Here is an 18,572-nt window from a genome sequence, read left to right on the forward strand (position 1 = left end):
AAAGAAGCAACTTGAACATTGTTATTTCACATAACACATGAAAAAGTATGGAAATAGTTTGCTTCTAGATACTTTTAAGAAGTTACAGGTTTTTATAGAAGTATGTCGATTTTTATATAATTCTTATTTATAAAAATCTGGGGTTTTTATCAGGTGGCATTGCTTTTAAAATCTGTGTAAATATTACAATATTAAATTAATATTGTTACTTTTTATTTAATTTAAAAATGTATTAACTGTTAAAAACTGGAGTATGGTAAATAATTTTTAATGAGAAATATTATCCCTGGTGAAAATATATAAAATGCGCACTCACAAAAATTTTATAAAATGATTTATTCTTAGTACAACAACAATCGATCTGAGTTCGATTGGTACAGGTTAAACAGATATTTCTTAATCCTTTATGTAATGGTTTACTGATTAATTTAAAATTTCAAACAATAGTTGGACTCCATTTGAATTACATAGCTCTAGAGAAAAGTAACAATGAATGTATAAAACAATATATATACATATATATATTTATAAACAGAAAGTTTGGACATTTAACTACATTTGTGTTTTTCACAAAATTATAAATGTTCCATTATACACAAATTACTTGTAAGTTTAGATTTGTATACGTTTTCGTGTTGTCATTCTTTTATTTTATAGCCTCAAATAAAATTACTTTTATAATTCTTTGTACCAAGACACCGTATTTAACGAAATATTCCAAACAACAAGTAGAATTCATTCTTTTAAAAAAACTTCAAGCGAAAAGTGAGTCATTACAAAATTTTGTTCATTTTTTTTTGTTTTAATTTCAGTACTTTTTTTCGTTTCATACTGCATTTTGTGCTAAAGTTTACTTTTATTTTCATTACACGTTCAGTAAGTAGGACGATATATTTTGTTGCAATGGCTCTTCCTTCTTTATTTTAAATAATTTAAAACAGTTAATCTCAAGAGTAAGGTATGTCAGTATAAATAAATATATCAGATTTTGTAAATGAAAAGTTCCGTTTATCAAGCCCTTATACGTCTAATAGACATAGAAAAAATGGTCTTCAAAATTAGTAATATAATTTAAATGATTTGTCATGAGATCATCATGACAAGCTACATACACACTTAACTACTATGAACTACACTACTTCATATTCTCAGTACCTAGTACTAAAAGGTATAATGCTAAAAGACACATGGTAACTATTTGACGTAAATAATATTTTTGTGCCCACTCGTAGTTACATAATTTCATTATTTTTTTTTCAACGAAACTATAAAATTATTTACATGATATTTGTGATAAGGCGAAGTCGTGTTTCTTAACACAATTCTCTTATCTAACTGTTACTATGTTTAACTACGACGACTAACGAACGTCATTTTATGGTTTAGATAAGATAGCTTCATTTTATTTCTTGCAATATCCCTTACAAGTCCAGAAGCTGTGATATTCGTGTTGTGTAAGGCAGAACTTGCTGTTAAAATATCAATAAATATTTATCAACTATATATTTTATTTCAATAAAGTCACATATCTACCCTCCCTCTGGAAGTACGTCACAAAGAAATACAGCTGTATTTTAAAAGAAGCGATTATTTTTTCATGAATAAAATGCACAGCTTTATTTTCTCAAAAGAAAACTTGTCGATTCGTTCTTCACTAAGGAAACGTACCACTTCATTTTCTAAGAAGAAAAGTACAATGTACTTTTCTTTTAAGTGCCTTTTCATTTTCCTTCATAGTAATAGTCGATCCTGGCAATATAATTGGTCAACCATTTACCTGGCCAGAAGTCGAACCAGCGCCACAAAACATCAGGTATCGTTTCATTATGTGAAGTGGTTACGTTGAATCTAAATTTTGTGTAAATATCTCATTAAAAACATATAACTCTTTACTCCTGGAAAACGCCCTAAACGTAGGACAGTGTCACAAGCTTTGCAGGTTTGCTTTTTTGAAAACCGAGTAAGTTGAAATATTTGATTAAATCCATAACAGAACCAGTTTCATAGGCGTTTGAATACTGTTTAAATTCCATTGAAAGCCTCACTTTCCAAAAAAATAAAAAATGGGGGATTAAGGTAAGATGTAAAGTGCAAGGTATTCAAAATATAATAGTAACTCAATGGAGATGGCAACATAGTCTAAAACATTTGAACACCTATAGAAAAAGAGCTATGGGTTAGGGTTAAGCATTGAAGTCTGCACGTAGTCGTTTTACCGTAAGACAAAACAGACTTCTTCCTGGGTCTCCTAGAGTTTTTGTGTGAATACTCAAAATATACACTTTCACATCGAGTTAATTGTATTATATTTACAAATAAATAAACTTCCTGACTGAAGCTACAAAAAAGAAATCATGAATAACGTTTATCTATTGACCGTAAATCGATTACCCAGACTCTAGTTTGATTCTATTACTGAATTTTCTTTACATTAACCTTAGAGCTCGCTATATAAATAAACCCTTCAAGTGTTTAATATTGGTCACGTGATTATTGGATAAATCACGAAGTATGAAATGTAGGTTTCTAATCATCATCTATGTAATGAGTGGTGTAACTGAAATTATTAAACTGCAACTGATCCATTGATTCTAATATCTGAGGATCAACAGGAGTGAGGACTGGCTTCTCCATCGTGAAGTTACTGTCAAAGTTGCTCGCATCAAAAAGGTGTTTCTGCAATAAGATACGAAACTTTATATGTGCTCATCATGACAGTTATGATACGTTTTAGAAACAGAATTTAATAAAATATTATATGCATGTCTTTCTACCTATCTGCATGTATTAAGAACGATATACAATGAAGTTAATACCTTGCAGAAAAGTAAGAGATTGTTTTATTCAGAGATATTTGTAGTTGCATCTCATTATAAATAACAAAATATATCTTCATTCTAATTATCAACCACATTTAAGTTTGCAACATGAACAAAGACATTCAAGCTAGAATAAAGGGGTTAGACATATAGAGATGTAATGTCAAAAGAAGTTGCAACATAAAAGTGAATATATTTGGACTCCTCTTTAATGTTATTGGAACAAGAATTAAAATCAAAGGGAATCAATTTTTCTCAATCTTTCTTGTTTAACTTACCATTTTTATATCTTTACAGGGTTTCAACCTCTATATAACGTGGTGCTTTCTTTTTGTAACCTATCTTTACATGACTGATTCCTTTATTACATTTCCCTCTTTCAACAGTGGATAACGTGAAATAAATGGATATTTATTATAATTTTCGTACATACACACATCACTTATTTGCTGTTTTGTTTATCCATTAATGTATTCCATATGCTACATAATTTTGAAATGTCTAAATACAACAAACTTAAGCTAAAGTCGATCTGCAGTCACATAATCATTTAATCTATAATAAATATAATACATTCTAATATGGTATATTATCTTAAAGTCATTATAAATAAGATCTACCCGAATATAAATGCGAACCACAACTGTCAAGGGAAGATATTAACACATACAGTTACGACGGAAAGTGTTCGTACCCCTGCGTCCCGAATGGTTTTTTGCTCATAACTTAAAAATATCACGAGTAGGCTAATAGAAGTATAATATATTATAAATATTATAATAACACACATCTACAAAAAAACTTAGGTAAATTAAACGGCAAATAAACTGTTTATAAACAAATAACCAAAAATAGGAGGAGCAGAAAGTGTTCGTACAGTTCAGAACGTGTGAAAAAAACTGATATTCCCGTGAAACTTTTGTTTAGTTTGGCGAATAAACTACATTATACCATTCCAGAACTAGACACTGAGTTCATAATTATTGGAATTTAGCCAGCAAAACATGTACTTCCGGCAATTTAGCGCCGTCTCCGTCATTATCTGTTTGGTCATCATGGTGAACAGGAAACAACTGTCCAGTGATTTAAAACACCGAATTATTGTAAAATACAAGTCTCGTGTGTCTCTTTCCGGCACTGCTACACAACTTAATGTGCCGAAATCTACTGTTCAAAGCATAATTGCCAAGTTTAAGCTTACAGGATTAACTGCTAACCGCCCTCGTTCTGAACGCCCCACCAAAATTCAAGAGAGAACCAATAGGAAGGTTCTCAAAGAAGTTATTAGGAACCTTGTTTAACACGTAATGACATACAGAAACTGGTGAGGGAAACTGGGGTTGAAGTAAGCACCTCTACAGTTACGAACATGTTACGCTCTTCTGGGTTTAAAGCATGTCGTCCTCGTAGAACTCCATATTTAAAGCCTGTTCATTTAGAAGCACTATTGAGGTATGCAAGAAAGCATGTAGATAAACCCTTTACCTATTGGAAGAGTATTCTTCGGTCAGACGAGACTAAAATCGAGCTTTTCGGCCACAATGATGTTTGCTATATTTTCCGTAAGAAGGGGGAACGAAATCTTCCAAAGAACACCGTCCCTAGAGTTATACACGGAGGTGGCTCGATCATGCTATGGGGTTCCTTCACCTCTTCTGGTGTAGGCAGCCTTCACCGCATTAATGGAATCATGAAAAAAGAAGAGTACTTTGATATATTAGGCACTTATATCAAGAATGATGCTCGGAACTTGCAGCTTGGGCGTCGTTGGATCTTCCAGCACAACAATGACCCTAAGCACACATCGAAATATGTGCAATCCTGGTTGCAGAGGAACCATATAAGCGTTCTGGAGTGGTCATCGCAGTTGAAAACGTTTGGCATGAGTTGAAGACCAGGGTTCATCAGCGTCATCCGAAAAACTTGCAAGAGTTGGAGGCCTTCGGTAAAGAAGAATGGATGAAATTACAAATCGAGTACTGTCAAACATCACGGATGGCTATAAGGAGAGATTGCGCTAAGTAATTCACCTGAAAGGCTACACAACTGACCATTAAAGTAGACGCACGAACACTTTCTGCCTCTCCTATGTTTGGTTATTTGCTTATAAACACTTTATTTGTCGTTCAATTTAAATAAAAAAATTTATGTAGATGTGTATTAGTATAATATTCATAATATACTATACATTCATTATCCTAATCGTGATACCTTTTAAGTTATGAGGAACAAACTACTCACGACGCAGGGGTACGAATACTTTCTGTCGTAACTGTATACAGCGTTTTAAACCACAAAACCATTCCCTTATTTTCAGTGTTCCCACATGTTGCCATAGGTCCTTAAATTACACTGCACAACAAAGTTTTTGCTTCTTGAACACTGTTGGGTGTTCCTTATAGATTTTTGGCTGCTGATCACGAAAATCACATCCAGATTTGCTCATCACGTACCATTTCATCGAAACCTTCAGTTTCACCAGGATATTGCTACAATGGAAAAACGATATCAGGGCAACTGGAATCCATCAATGCTTGCTGACTACTGTTGGACACTGCAACGTGACGCACCGGACATTGAATACAAACGAAAATCAGGAGCAAAACACTTAATTATGTTGAACTTAATAGCGCATTAGAAACATAAACACAATTAAATACGTTATTGCCGGTAAACAGTTAACTGTCTATTTCTCAGAGTTCCTACGTGATGAAGCAAAACCAAAACTATATTTATGCATACCCACCAGGTACCTGTCACAAACAGCAAAAACTTTTCAGGAAGCAAAACTTTTCACAAAAATTGTTGTGCAGTGTTATCAGGTTTAACCTTGTGGCTAGTGAGAACAATTATCCATTAAAACTATGAAACACATATTAAAATATGTGTTACAACAGTCAACAATCGGATTGATATCAATAGTGGAGTTTTGGTCATATGGGTTCTATTTTGTTTACGATATGTTTTACTTATTGATCAAGGAAAAAAGAAAAAATACTTTTACCACTTTTTTACGTATTATAAATATGCTACTTTTAATGTGCTTTAAGACTGTATAGATCTGTTATACAGCATAACGGTAGTGTTAATCTTGCAGTTGAAACAGCTGTGGCAATACCCCAGATATACCCAAACATTTAGTCCTGTATATAGTGTCACGCATGTGTTACTCCATCTCCTAACTTGACCTCAATCGCTGTTGCCTTAAGATATAAACACAGTATGTACAACCTTCTAGATATTAGCTGATCTAAAACCAAAAATAAATCATCGACTGTCTAACACTAAGCCTATATATCTAACAATCTTAAAATTAACTTTAAACACTTTCATGAAAAAAAATCAGTCAACCTTTTTACTGCAAATCTTACGATTATTAGGTTGTTCACAGCTGAAAAAGTATTAATCATAGAAATTAGTTTTAAGGCAGTAACACATCTTTAACTATTCATTTTTTCTAACTTAATAAATAGGGTTTTAACGTAAAACTAATTACGTTTTTAATAATAAAAAATAATATCTATATTTATACTTACGACTTTAGGCTTGAATGGAGGTTCCAGTTGCCTTCGTTCAACTTTCTCCCAGTTCACAGTTCTGAAGAATACCTGATCACAAATATCTCCCGCCGAGCAGGTTGACATACCCAATCGATTTTCAGGGTTCTTCTCCAGCAACTGAAAATATGAAATACTAACATTAAAATAACATCAACATAGGAATAAAAATACACTTATATGTCATGGAGTGGAATATGAAATAGATATTGGTATGAAATATATATATTGTACTCTGTATAGATTTAACATGAAACAAAAAATTCAGAATGTGAAAGCAGATTTGAAATCTGTCGTGTTTTTACTGAAAATCTCTCTCTTTTGTTGAGAATCACAGAAAACCTTGGTAACTCACAACACATTTTTTACAGATGTTATTTTCGGTTTTAGTTCTGACATTGTGAGAAATTATTCTCTTGATGTTTTCTTTCACTTGATATGATGAATAAATATCGCCATGCTATGTTCTAAAGAAAGTGACATCTAGCACTTGAAATATCACCGATATATCCTAGAAATAGGATTCATTCAGCTTCAAAATCAAAGTCTCATAAAACATTTAATGATTTATCAGTTGTATAGATATTTCTTAAAAGTTTTTAACAAGTACACACTGTAAATTGTATTGATTAAACGTATTAACAATGTATTTTACTTGTTACCTTGATGAGGATCTGTTTTGCTTCTTTGCTGATAAATCGAGGATAATACGCCTCTTCATTACAGGTAGACCAATACACTTCTTCCTCATCGCTGCCGTTAAAAGGCGACTGGCCAATCAACATTTCATAGAGTAGAACACCAAAAGACCACCAATCTACCGACTGATTATAGTGCTGCCCTTTGATGATCTGACAAAAATTAAAATGATATGTATTTCGAACAAAATGTCTATTTATACCGGCTTAAAATAATTGTATCTAGTAAAATTTGGTGAATAACAGTTTCAAAGTAATGGATGTTGTGTTATCCCCAAAACAGTTTTTTGAACACTCAAGTACTGTTGAAACACATTTTTACTGCAAATTGAGTAAACCTTTTCTTTTAAATGTTTTCTTAACTAAAGGTCACTTAAATCGATGTTGTACTTTGAGTTTCTATGATTAAATAAAAATAAAAATACATTTTTGTAATTCTATTTCTTGTAAAATATAACAAAAAACACTATTTGCATAATAAATTATTTCATTGAATGAATTTGAAGAAAAAATATTTTCATAAATAATAAATGTAACAGGATAAATATACTCTTCAAAACAAGAAACGCAAAAGAGATTTTTTGTTATTTTAAAGAGAAATATATGTAATAACGTTAGAAGCTCAGAGTATGTGATGTTACATGTGTTAAGGCACTGATTGTCAGGCCAAAATGACAATAAAAGTTGTGCACTTTGAAAACAGTGGAAAACATCGGATTTTTCGCCAAAATGCATGCGTGTCCAAAAAATTTGTTTGAGAGATCTGCATGTTCTGCAAGTGCAATATGTGCAAAATCCCTATAAAAGTGACGGGTTCTCGGTTTCCATAGTTCAGTGTTAAGCCACCGACACGCAATACAGTTACGCCAAGACTGACTGAAGCACAACGCAACAACGCCATTGGTCGCTTGGAAGCAGGCGAATTTCGATCAGATGTTGCCAGAGCTGTGAATGTCCACCCAAGCACCATCACAAGGCTATGGAATCGTCACCAACAACATGGATCAACTCGTGACCGTCCATGATCTGGCAGACCTCGTGTGACCACGCCCGCACAAGATCGCAACATCCGGTTACGTCACCTTCGGGATAGGACCACCATTGCAACGTCTACTGCCTCAACCATACCAGGGCTGCGTAGGATTTCCGATCAGACCGTACGCAACCGTCGACGAGATTCTTAGGCCCCATGTGCAACCCATCATGGTGAACGTCAACGACGTTTTTCAACATGACTTCGCCCGTCCTCACACAGCCCGACTCACCACTGTCTTCTTGAGACACCACAACATCAACGTTCTTCCCTGGCCCTCCAAATCACCAGATTTAAACCCCATCGAACATCTTTGGGACGAGTTGGACCGACGTCTGCGACGGCGACAACCTCAACCGCAGACTCTACCTCAGCTTGCAGCAGCTTTGCAGGCTGAGTGGACACAGGATGTGATTCGTCATCTCATTGCTTCCATGGGCAGGAGATGCTAAGCAGTTATTGATGCTCACGGGGGGCATACTCGTTATTGACGTTGAGTGACGTTAAACTTCACCTAGTGAGCGTGGATTTCGCCTTTGCAGACTTTGGATGTTCAGCAGTGAATGTGCAAAGTTTCACACATGTCATACAAAACTACCCGGAATAAACTTGTTAACAATTTGTCTCATATTTTGCCTTTTGCGTTTCTTTTTTTGAAGAGTATATTTACGAAAAAATGATTTGTGTATTTATACTTTTATGCAGACTTTTGACAGCATGACCTCACCTCCGGAGCGATATATTCCGGTGTTCCACAAAATGTCGAAGCTTTCAGTTCATTTGCAGTACCATATTTACACATCCCGAAATCTGCGATTTTCACGTGGCCTGTTTTGTCCAGTAGGATGTTATCTAATTTCAGATCTCTAAAAAATCAGATATGGTGGCTTGTACAAAACATAATTGTTTGTTAAAGATCACTTGTTTAACAAAGAACAAAACACCAAAGTTCTTGTTAAGAGAGAACTGTAAGATGTTGGTTAATAGAAACAACACGAGGTCACTAGAATTGAAAAAAGAATAAATCATAACAGACCTTGTTTATCCAAGAAACAAATAATCAACCTTGTTGGTGAGGAGCGAAATAAACATGAAATGTAATAGCGTTAAGAAAATATGAAAGACGGTTTAGTTAGAGAGAATGAAATATTGAAAGACTTTGTTTAATAGAGAAGAAAAATCGAAGTCCTTCCTTACGATTACGAGAATGAAATAAGTATTCTTATTTTAACAAATTAAATTATAAGAGGCTTCATAACAGACAAAGTAGTCCACTATGTCTGACATATAAACCAAACATCCATCCTGTACTCTAGTTCACTACGTTTCACATCTAGAACTAGCATCATCTTGTACTCTAATCGACTATGTCTGACATCCAGATTAAATATCCATCCTTTATTATAATCCACTATGTCTGACATCTAGATTAAATATCTATCCTGTACTCTAGTCTATTATGTCTGACATCTGGACTTAATATCCATTCTGTACTGTAATCCACTACGTTTCACATCTAGAACTAGTATCGTCCTGTACTCTAGTTCACTATGTCTGACATCTAGACCAAACATCCATCGTGTACTCTAATCCACTACATTCCACATCTAGAACTAATATCGTCCTGTGCTCTAGTCCACTACGTCTAACATTCAGACTTAATATTCATTCTGTATTCTAGTTTACTATGTCCAGCATCTTGAACTGACATCTATCATGCACACCACATCTTGCACCTATAAACAAAATGCATCCCTACTAGAGCTAACTACGGAACACACGTAAAGCTATGACTCACCCAAGTTAAACAGCAATAATATATAATAATAAAATACAAACAAGATGATAAAAATTAGTGAGATGTACGAATAATCTTTACTTTTTGAAGTGGGCATTCTTGAGTCATATTGGTCACATAGCTGTAGGTGCACCGTAACTGAAACAATATATAGTACCACTTATGTAACACTAGTTGATATTTACTCTTTTAACACTGATAATTGAAGCGTCTTCTCAGAACTATATATCAACGATACTTACCTATATATTATTCGCCGCTTATGCAGGAACTTAAGAGCCACAACTATCTCTGATGAATAAAACCTGAAATACCGAGAAAACTGAACAAGATTAATTGGAAAAAAAACTTCTCAATAAGATTATTACTCGAGCATACGGTTTTAATTAAAACCGATATGAAGTTATGAGATCAATAATTAATTATACTTCACTACCGTATTCGCGCTAAAAGACTGGTCATTGTTTCCGAGCGTGATAAATGAACAAACTTCACTCAGCTATTGTTGTTTTTCTTAAGTATATTGTGTTTAACAAATCAAACACACTTTTTGTAAGATATAAACGTTCTTAAATAATAAAGTTAAACAACGCATTCTCTTTTCCGTTCAAAAGAATATTCACTCAGTTATATGCTTGCTGAAATCTGCAGCATCTATATGCAGTTCACACATACAAAAAGAAGATAAATAACACGTAATAGTGATGTAAATATACAATACATAAGAAAGAGAAAAAGAGATCAACAAATATAAGATACAACAATGGAAGTAATAAAAATAACCTAAAAATCTACTGTAGCATTTTGTGAGACATACATATCTCAAATTCACTATAACTACAGTAAAAATAGACGTTTTCCTTTTTTGCCTATGTGAAGATGCATGTTATAATACAATACTTTCAAAACATATAGTTCCTTTTAGACAATAAATGTATGTTTTTATAAACACTTCGTTGTTAGCTTGCTACCAAAATGAAGCTTTTCTGTTTTATCTTTTGTATTAAATGGTTTCAATAGAATAGGCCGGCATGGCCAAGTGTGTTAAGGCGTTCGACTCGTAATCCGAGGCTCGCGGGTTCGAATCGCGGTCGCACCAAACATGCTCGTACTTTCAGCCGTGGGGGCGTTATAATGTGATGGTCAATCGTATTATTCGTTGGTAAAAGAGTAGAGTTGGCAGTGGGTGGTGATGACTAGCTGCCTTCCCTCTAGTATTACACTGCTAAATTAGGGACGGCTAGCTCAGGTAGCCCTCGAGTAGCTTTGCGCGAAATTCAAAACAAACAAACAATCAATAGAGTATTATCAATATACACATAGAGATAGCACGATATATCAGTCTTTCTTGTGCTGTTTCGAACGGTAAGTTCTTGAAACACTATGGCGAAACATTGACTCATAGTTTCCTTTTTCTAAGGAAGCTGTCGTATATTAAGTAGACTAACGAAGGGTGACAGTTGGAAGAAATACACAATAAACGTATAGCTGTAATAAGAAAGCAAAAGGAAGAAGAATAGAATTTAAAGAAACGCATAACAACAATAACAAAGTTCATGTGCAATTATATTAATAAAAAACAACAATGTGCAACGATAATAAAACATACTGAGTAAACGTAATAAGAATAAGCTTACCTTGTTTATTCCTGGTTGAACTTTCACTACTGCTGCATAAGAAATAATGAGTAAATATAACAGGAGTAAGCTTACCTTGCTCGTTCCTGGTCGAACCTTCCTGACTGTTGTATATGGAACATAAGATCACCACCACTCAGATACTCCATTACAAAGAAGAGATGACTCTGTAACAAAAATTCGTTTTACATAATGTTTTCATCAACTTTCTAAATCGAGATGTTCTTTCGATTACTTAAACACTAAACTACTAGTGTTATGAAAATCCTACTCTATACAACTCAACGTACACAACAAGCAGCGCATGCTGTAGAATGTTATGCTCTTAATGAGTATCGCACGCTGTGGAAAGCTGCATTCTTACTTTTAACACCGGAGAATTAAAAATAAATAAATACAGTTACAAAAGCAGTATCATTACTGTAACAATTTGTGTAAAAAAATGAAATTGTGGTTGACAAAAAAAGATGTAGACTTAGTGCATTGAACGCTTGTTTGAGAAAACGCTGATCTCCTTATAAACAGACCATAGTTCTACACTTTACGGTTTGTAAAGCAGTGATAGACATGGTAACAAAGTCTCGTACAATGGTACACACATATCGTGTTGCAATCAATCTCCTCAGCTTCTGATTTGATTTGCTGGCAATGTTGCGCAGAACTACACAATGGCTATCTGAGCTAGTCGTCCCTAATTTAACAGTGAAATAATAGAGGGAAGGCGGCTAGTCACCAGCATCAACTCTTGAGATACTCTTTTACCAACGAACAGTGAGATTGAATGTTACATTATAACGTTTCCATGGCTGATAGGTCGAGCATGTTTGGTGAGACGGAGCTAAAACCTGTGAGTCGTAGATTGCGAATCAAGCGTCCTAACCACTTGGTCATGCCAAAACTCTCAGCATGTGACATGCCGTGGAATCTCAAGACAATAAGCTATTCCTATCAGATCCTCTCTGTAGGGTGATGCAACTCAGGAGGAATTTTACAGTTTATATGTGGTTTGTTTTCTAACAACATAATATATAATACGAAGAGGGAAAACAACTTAAAATTCGAAACCACCAGCAATGGTATTCTCATACTTGTATGGAACATGAAATGATAAAATTAAACGTTTCTGGCTGACATAGATATAGAATAGTAATATACTGGATGACTAAAAAATAGAGGTATAGAAAAATAATTGCTATTGTTATGGAATGGGATGGATGTGGGCCTACTCTGTAACAATATCATTGAGGTTATTCTAGGTGATGTTCTTCAAAGCTTTTATTTTTATGAATCATACATCATAAATGCCAACTGTAAAGGTCTACTACAGATATTCTTAACTGATCAGCTGTGAAATGCACAGTTACTGATCCCCGTGGGCTGGAAAGACTGTGACTGCTTTAAGCTAATGAGTCATCAGCTGCTAATTAGGCCTTTAATATTGTGCCCAATAACTAAGTAAGACTTTAATATTGTATCTAATAGCTCAGTGAGCCTTGATGTGTAAAAGATTGGTCTACTAGACAATATCAAGTAAAGCATTTTAAATGAACAATTACCAAAATCGCTCCACAACAACAATAGTTAAGTGTAAATACGGATAAGGTAAACATAATAACAGTATAAAGAAGCTGTGTAAAGAAGTCGATAGTTTTGTTCAAAACGCTGCCAAAATAATATGGCGGATCATTGCCAACAGTAGTTGCTGTTCTTGCTTTGTCCTCAAGATGTTTATACATAAATTAGTCTGTGATACGCAGCCGCTAATAGATATTTCCCATGATCTCATGTAAAGAGTTATTCTCATTTGAGATTCACAATCTGTCAGCAGCCCAACCATTCCAATAATACTCTCATACAGTCGACAATGATTTATCTGCATAATATTGGATAAGCTGCAGCATAAAGTTTGTGTATTATCTTATGTAATATCTTTTATTTTAATACGTTTTGATCATTTGGACATTTAAAAGATGTAATAACCTGCTTATACAAAATTATGACCTTGTTTCTCAAACTTATGTTTGTGTTAACCCTTTGATGTGGAAGGAGTTCGATTTTCTTCATTGAAATAGTAAATTTATGAAAATAACTATTGCTCCTGAGAATCTGCACAGGTAATTCTTGGCTTAAAATGCTTGGTTTGTTATTTTATATAGTGTGTGTGTGTTTTCTTATAGCAAAGCCACATCGGGCTATTTGCTGAGCCCACCGAGAGGAATCGAACTGCTGATTTTAGCGTTGTAAATCTGTAGACTTACCGCTATACTAACGAAGAGCTATTTTATATAGACCTTTGCCATTGAAATATTGAGTATGATGCATATTAGTAAAATTATTTTCTTAGGACATGATTATGATAACCCAATGATATTGTCACAGAGTGGGCCTACATCAAATGATATCCTACCACTAACAATGATTTTTCTAAACCTTTCAGTTTCGAAACTATTTGCATATCAGCGGACTCCTAGATAATCATGTAGTTTTACGCTTAAAGGTGATGATTTAGGTGTCATTACCGTAAACACTATTGAAGAACACAGTTAAATCACGACTCAACTTACAATAACAAGGCAAACCATTACATTTACGATGATATTTCCTCGAACTTTGGAAATAGTTCTATATCAGATGCTTTCCTTCATTTCATCATATCTAAAAGTGCTCAAGATTTCTCAGATTGTTTAGATGAAAAGTTTTCAGAGAAAATGCTCCTAGAATCAGTTTTTCATATGATATGTTATCGATCTAAATAAACATTCTTAGAGAAGAAGAAATAGTTGCAGCCGTTGTAGAACTGTTAAGAACCCATGAAGACAATAACGGTACTTTAGATTTAAGCTTAAAAAATATATTATAAATTCTATCAAATATTATACAACACTTCGTTTCTCTAATTTGACTATTATTTTTGCATCAGTTTTTCACATAATTTTCATGCTTTCTCAATAATGAAATTTAACCTTTCTTTTATAAAAGTAATATTGATAAGGTATTTTGTAAAGTGGACTCAGCGCTAGGAAGCTCTCAATACATTTTTTGTTTTTATGTACGAATTTCGCCTAAATGTTAAATCCGCTACAGATACCTCAAAAGAAATATGAGGTGTTACAACGAGTAGTAATTGAATGAGTACACAGCTAATAATTATGGATACACATTTCTTCCAAACGAGTAGGCAGTTAGAATGAGTATTGGACTCATCAGAATAAAGTACTCATTGAGTAGACTTCTCAACGAAATGGACAGCTTCGTCATATTTGATATACAGCTTCTCAGATTAGACAAGCGCCTCGTCAGAATGAATACACAGCTCACGAAAATGAGAAGACACCTTGTCAGAATGGATAGATATCTCATCAGAACGGGCGTACAGCTCGTCAGAATGAGTAAACAGTTCGTGCAGTTAACAAGGTAAACCATTAATCTTGGAGAAAACATAATCAAAAGCAAATCCCTATTTAAGTATATTACTACTTTCCGCTCATGACAACCTTACCCGTAGAATAAAACACATCTTGATGTACAGTAATTTTGATCAGAAGATCCACTCTGAGATAATTTCTTGTCGAAATAGTCCTCAGTTCTGTGGTAACAGCTATATTACACGTACTTTAGAACGGTGACAACTGTATTATAAGCGCTTTTGGACAGTAACAGCTGTATTGTATATACTTCAAGACGGTAACAATTGTATTATATGTACTTCAGGACGGTAACAACTGTATTATATGTACTTCAGGACGGTAACAGTTGTATTACACCAATTCATGACTAGACGGTACAGATACACAAATATCAAGAAATGAGCAACGTTTACACTGTATGGAGAAAACAATGTAACATTTCGATCTAGAAAGGAAGTGTGAGAGAACACGTAACAGATGGATTTTCTTACCACTGCAGTGAAATGGTCCCTAGCGTTCCTTAACTTTATTGCAAAAGTTTGTTCGAAAAATTTAACTCTAGTGACACGGAAAGAGAAAGGGAACTCACTTTCATCAGATATGAAACATTTAACCTTTAATACGAGATTCACATTACCGTTAATTGGTTAACATTTGTGTTCTTTATTAATTATTATGATTTCCAATGAAATATATTAATTTATTTATTATTCTTTTTTATATCCTTATCATTAAGGGAATTTCTTATAATGTAGAAAGACAAACTTTGTTTCTGACGAAAAAAAAAATCTTAAATTCATATGTTAAAATTGACCCGCCGACATCGGTAATTAAGTAGGATTAAACACTTTAATAAAAAAACTATAAACAGAATATTAAACTTTAAAATGCTTATACGTACCATTAATATTTTCCAAAACTACTTTTTCTAGAGTAATGTTTCAAAGGGGTTAATTGTATCTTTGGTTTTTTATTTCACCTAGTGCATTATCAAAAAACAACAACAAAGTAAAAGCACTGTTTTCAACATTTCTGCTTTAAAGACAATTTATGTTTGTCTAATGGCATGGCCAGATGGTTAGGGCGTCTGATTTACAATCTGAGAGTCATGGGTTCGAATACCCGTCACACCAAACATGATCGCCCTTTCAGCTGTGGGGGCGCTAAATGTGAAGGGTCAATCATACTAATCGTTGGTGATGACTAACTGCCTTTCCTCTAGTCTTTCGCTGCTAAATTAGAGATGGCTAGTGCAATTAGCCCTCGAGTATCTTTGAGCGAAATTCAAATCAAACGCTTTGTGTTCTTATTATCATCTCGAAATAGAAGTTTAGTTAAAGTTCTATTTTATTTCAATCAAAATAATACCACTTTCGACATTAGTATTATCATGTGTTCTATTATTGAGAGGGTTTTGTATTATTTGGTAAATTATGGACGGCTAGCGCAGATCGTTCTCGTATAGCTTTGCGTGGAATTCAAAGCAAACTAGTTATGTAATACGAGTACATTGATGTTTGAAGGGGTTTTAGCTTTTAAAAATGTTTTCTAAACATTTTATGTGAAACGTTTCTTAGTATTACAGAAGGAGCTATATTTAATTTAAATAATAATGCATATATTTGGTAATTTTTACACGAAACAATGGTGATGCAAATTCTTGTTTCTTACGACAAGATTTTACCATTTTTACCAGGTAATGGATAATGCTAATTACGAGTATACTTAAAACAATACATAAAAAATTTATAAACTTTCATTTGGTAAACAATAACCATGTAGTTTTCATCTTAATTTCTCTATTTTATGTAAAGCACAAAGCTACACAATAGGCTATCTGTAATGTTCTCAACAGGTATCGATAACATTTAGCGTTGAATACTTTATTTTTATCACTGAGCCACTGGAGGGCCACCTCGATTCGAAAAAAACATGAAATATGTTTAAAAGTAATATATGTAAAATAAAAACATATTAGACTAAACTTATTTATGTATTACTTTAAATAAAACAGATAACATCATCGTTTTATTAAAATGTGGAACAAAACGTTAAACAAGCTACAAACATAAACTTTAAACTACTGTTAGGCGTTTAGTTTATACCTCGGTTTTTGTGCTTCCTCAACTAGTTCAGTGAGAGCTCTTTAGATACAAAATGATTTTTTAACATTTTATACATACAGGTATACCTCAGTTTGAAAGGTGCAAAGAAGCGAACAGAGAAATGGATGAGCGACCCCTATTGACAACACCTTTCTCTCAACTACCACACTCTCGATATCGTCATCTTCCAAAATTACGTCTTTCTTTAAGCACTTGATAGCGTAGTACTTTTGTTGCCCTCTCAATTCCCCTAAAATGACCTGAAAAAAAGGAATAACTACACTGTCTTAAATGCTGAAAGAAAACCTGAAAACTCTACATATGTTACTTTTCAACTTTTTAAAATTCTATTTATTTGTATAAAAAAGAAAGTAAAACAAAAGCAGCTGTGTATATAATAATTAGTATACATCGTCATGAACAGATCATCAACTGTGGAATGTTTGTTGCGGAATTGGTGGAAAATGCGTCTTACTAGTGCATCGACCAATGACAGACTGAGGTATGGAATACGTCTCACTAGCTATAAAGACCAATAGATAACTGAGGTAGACAATATAGATATATATAATACGTTTTACTGGTACATTTCCCAATGACAGTTTAAGGTGAAGAATATGTCTTATTAGTTCATTTACTAATTACAATTTGTGGTAGAGAATAGGTCTTACTAGTACATAAACAATCTAAAGCAGAGAATATATTTACCAAATCACTTATCAATGATAATCTGAGGTTGAGTAAATACATTATTAATACACCTACTAATGATAATCTGGGTAAATAATATGTATTACTCTATATCTTCTAACAACAACACGAAGAAGAAATGGACAGAATGATGGCCACGCCCATTCTGAGGTTTTACCTTGTCAAAAGCCACTAAGTGTGGTAACAAGGAATGGGCAGAATGATGGCCACACCCATTCTGAGGTTTTACCTTGTCAAAAGCCACTATGTGTGGTAACAAGGAAAAGGCAGAATGATGGCCACACCCATTCTGAGGCTTTACCTTGTCAAAAGCCACTAAGTGTGGTAACAAGGAATGGGCAGAATGATGGCCACACCCATTCTGAGGTTTTACCTTGTCAAAAGCCACTAAGTGTGGTAACAAGGAATGGGCAGAATGATGGCCACACCCATTCTAAGGTTTTACCTTGTCAAAAGCCACTAAGTGTGGTAACATTACCCTTCATTCCTACATTTTTTCCCTTAATATTTGGTGCTCCAGTTTCTGCTTACTTTTTTTTTTTACTTAAAATATGTACATATTTGTCTTGGATTTTTTTGGGTACTAAATCTTGAGAATGACTGGGTTGCAGGCCTATCCTTCGGGTAGCTTTTCTTAGAGCTATATCTCGACATTTCCAAGTTTGGATTAAAGTTCAAAGTAAAAGACGAAGTAGGAATGAGCGGAATGACGGCTTCACCCACTTTGAGTTTGCACCATGTAAAATCAACGAAGTGTAGGAATGTTACCCTGCCAATTATTACCTTGTTTCCTTACTTTCTGGTACT

The 18,572-nt window shown here is 33.9% G+C and overlaps 1 protein-coding gene across 8 annotated transcripts in view; it reads right to left on the reverse strand.

Moving 5' to 3' along the window:
• Positions 1-321: 321 nt before the first annotated feature.
• Positions 322-18,572, reverse strand: part of LOC143225831 (putative protein kinase C delta type homolog) — an 80,177-nt gene continuing 61,926 nt past the window's right edge. For 5 of the 8 annotated variants that reach the window (XM_076455906.1, XM_076455911.1, XM_076455908.1 and 2 more), the window contains 7 exons: positions 17,141-17,314; positions 11,618-11,709; positions 10,148-10,210; positions 8,835-8,973; positions 7,039-7,227; positions 6,356-6,496; positions 322-2,676 (listed from right to left, as the gene is read on the reverse strand). In XM_076455906.1, the coding sequence (XP_076312021.1) occupies positions 2,527-2,676; positions 6,356-6,496; positions 7,039-7,227; positions 8,835-8,973; positions 10,148-10,210; positions 11,618-11,709; positions 17,141-17,314 (948 nt within the window). In that variant the 3' untranslated portion in view covers positions 322-2,526. Of the gene's footprint in view, positions 2,677-4,304; positions 4,819-6,355; positions 6,497-7,038; positions 7,228-8,834; positions 8,974-10,147; positions 10,211-11,617; positions 11,710-17,140; positions 17,315-18,572 lie in introns of those variants that run through there. The other 3 variants (XR_013014101.1, XM_076455910.1, XM_076455909.1) reach the window with 3 other exon arrangements.

This window comes from Tachypleus tridentatus, chromosome 9, assembly GCF_004210375.1.
Source record: "Tachypleus tridentatus isolate NWPU-2018 chromosome 9, ASM421037v1, whole genome shotgun sequence".
Lineage (NCBI taxonomy): Eukaryota > Metazoa > Arthropoda > Merostomata > Xiphosura > Limulidae > Tachypleus > Tachypleus tridentatus.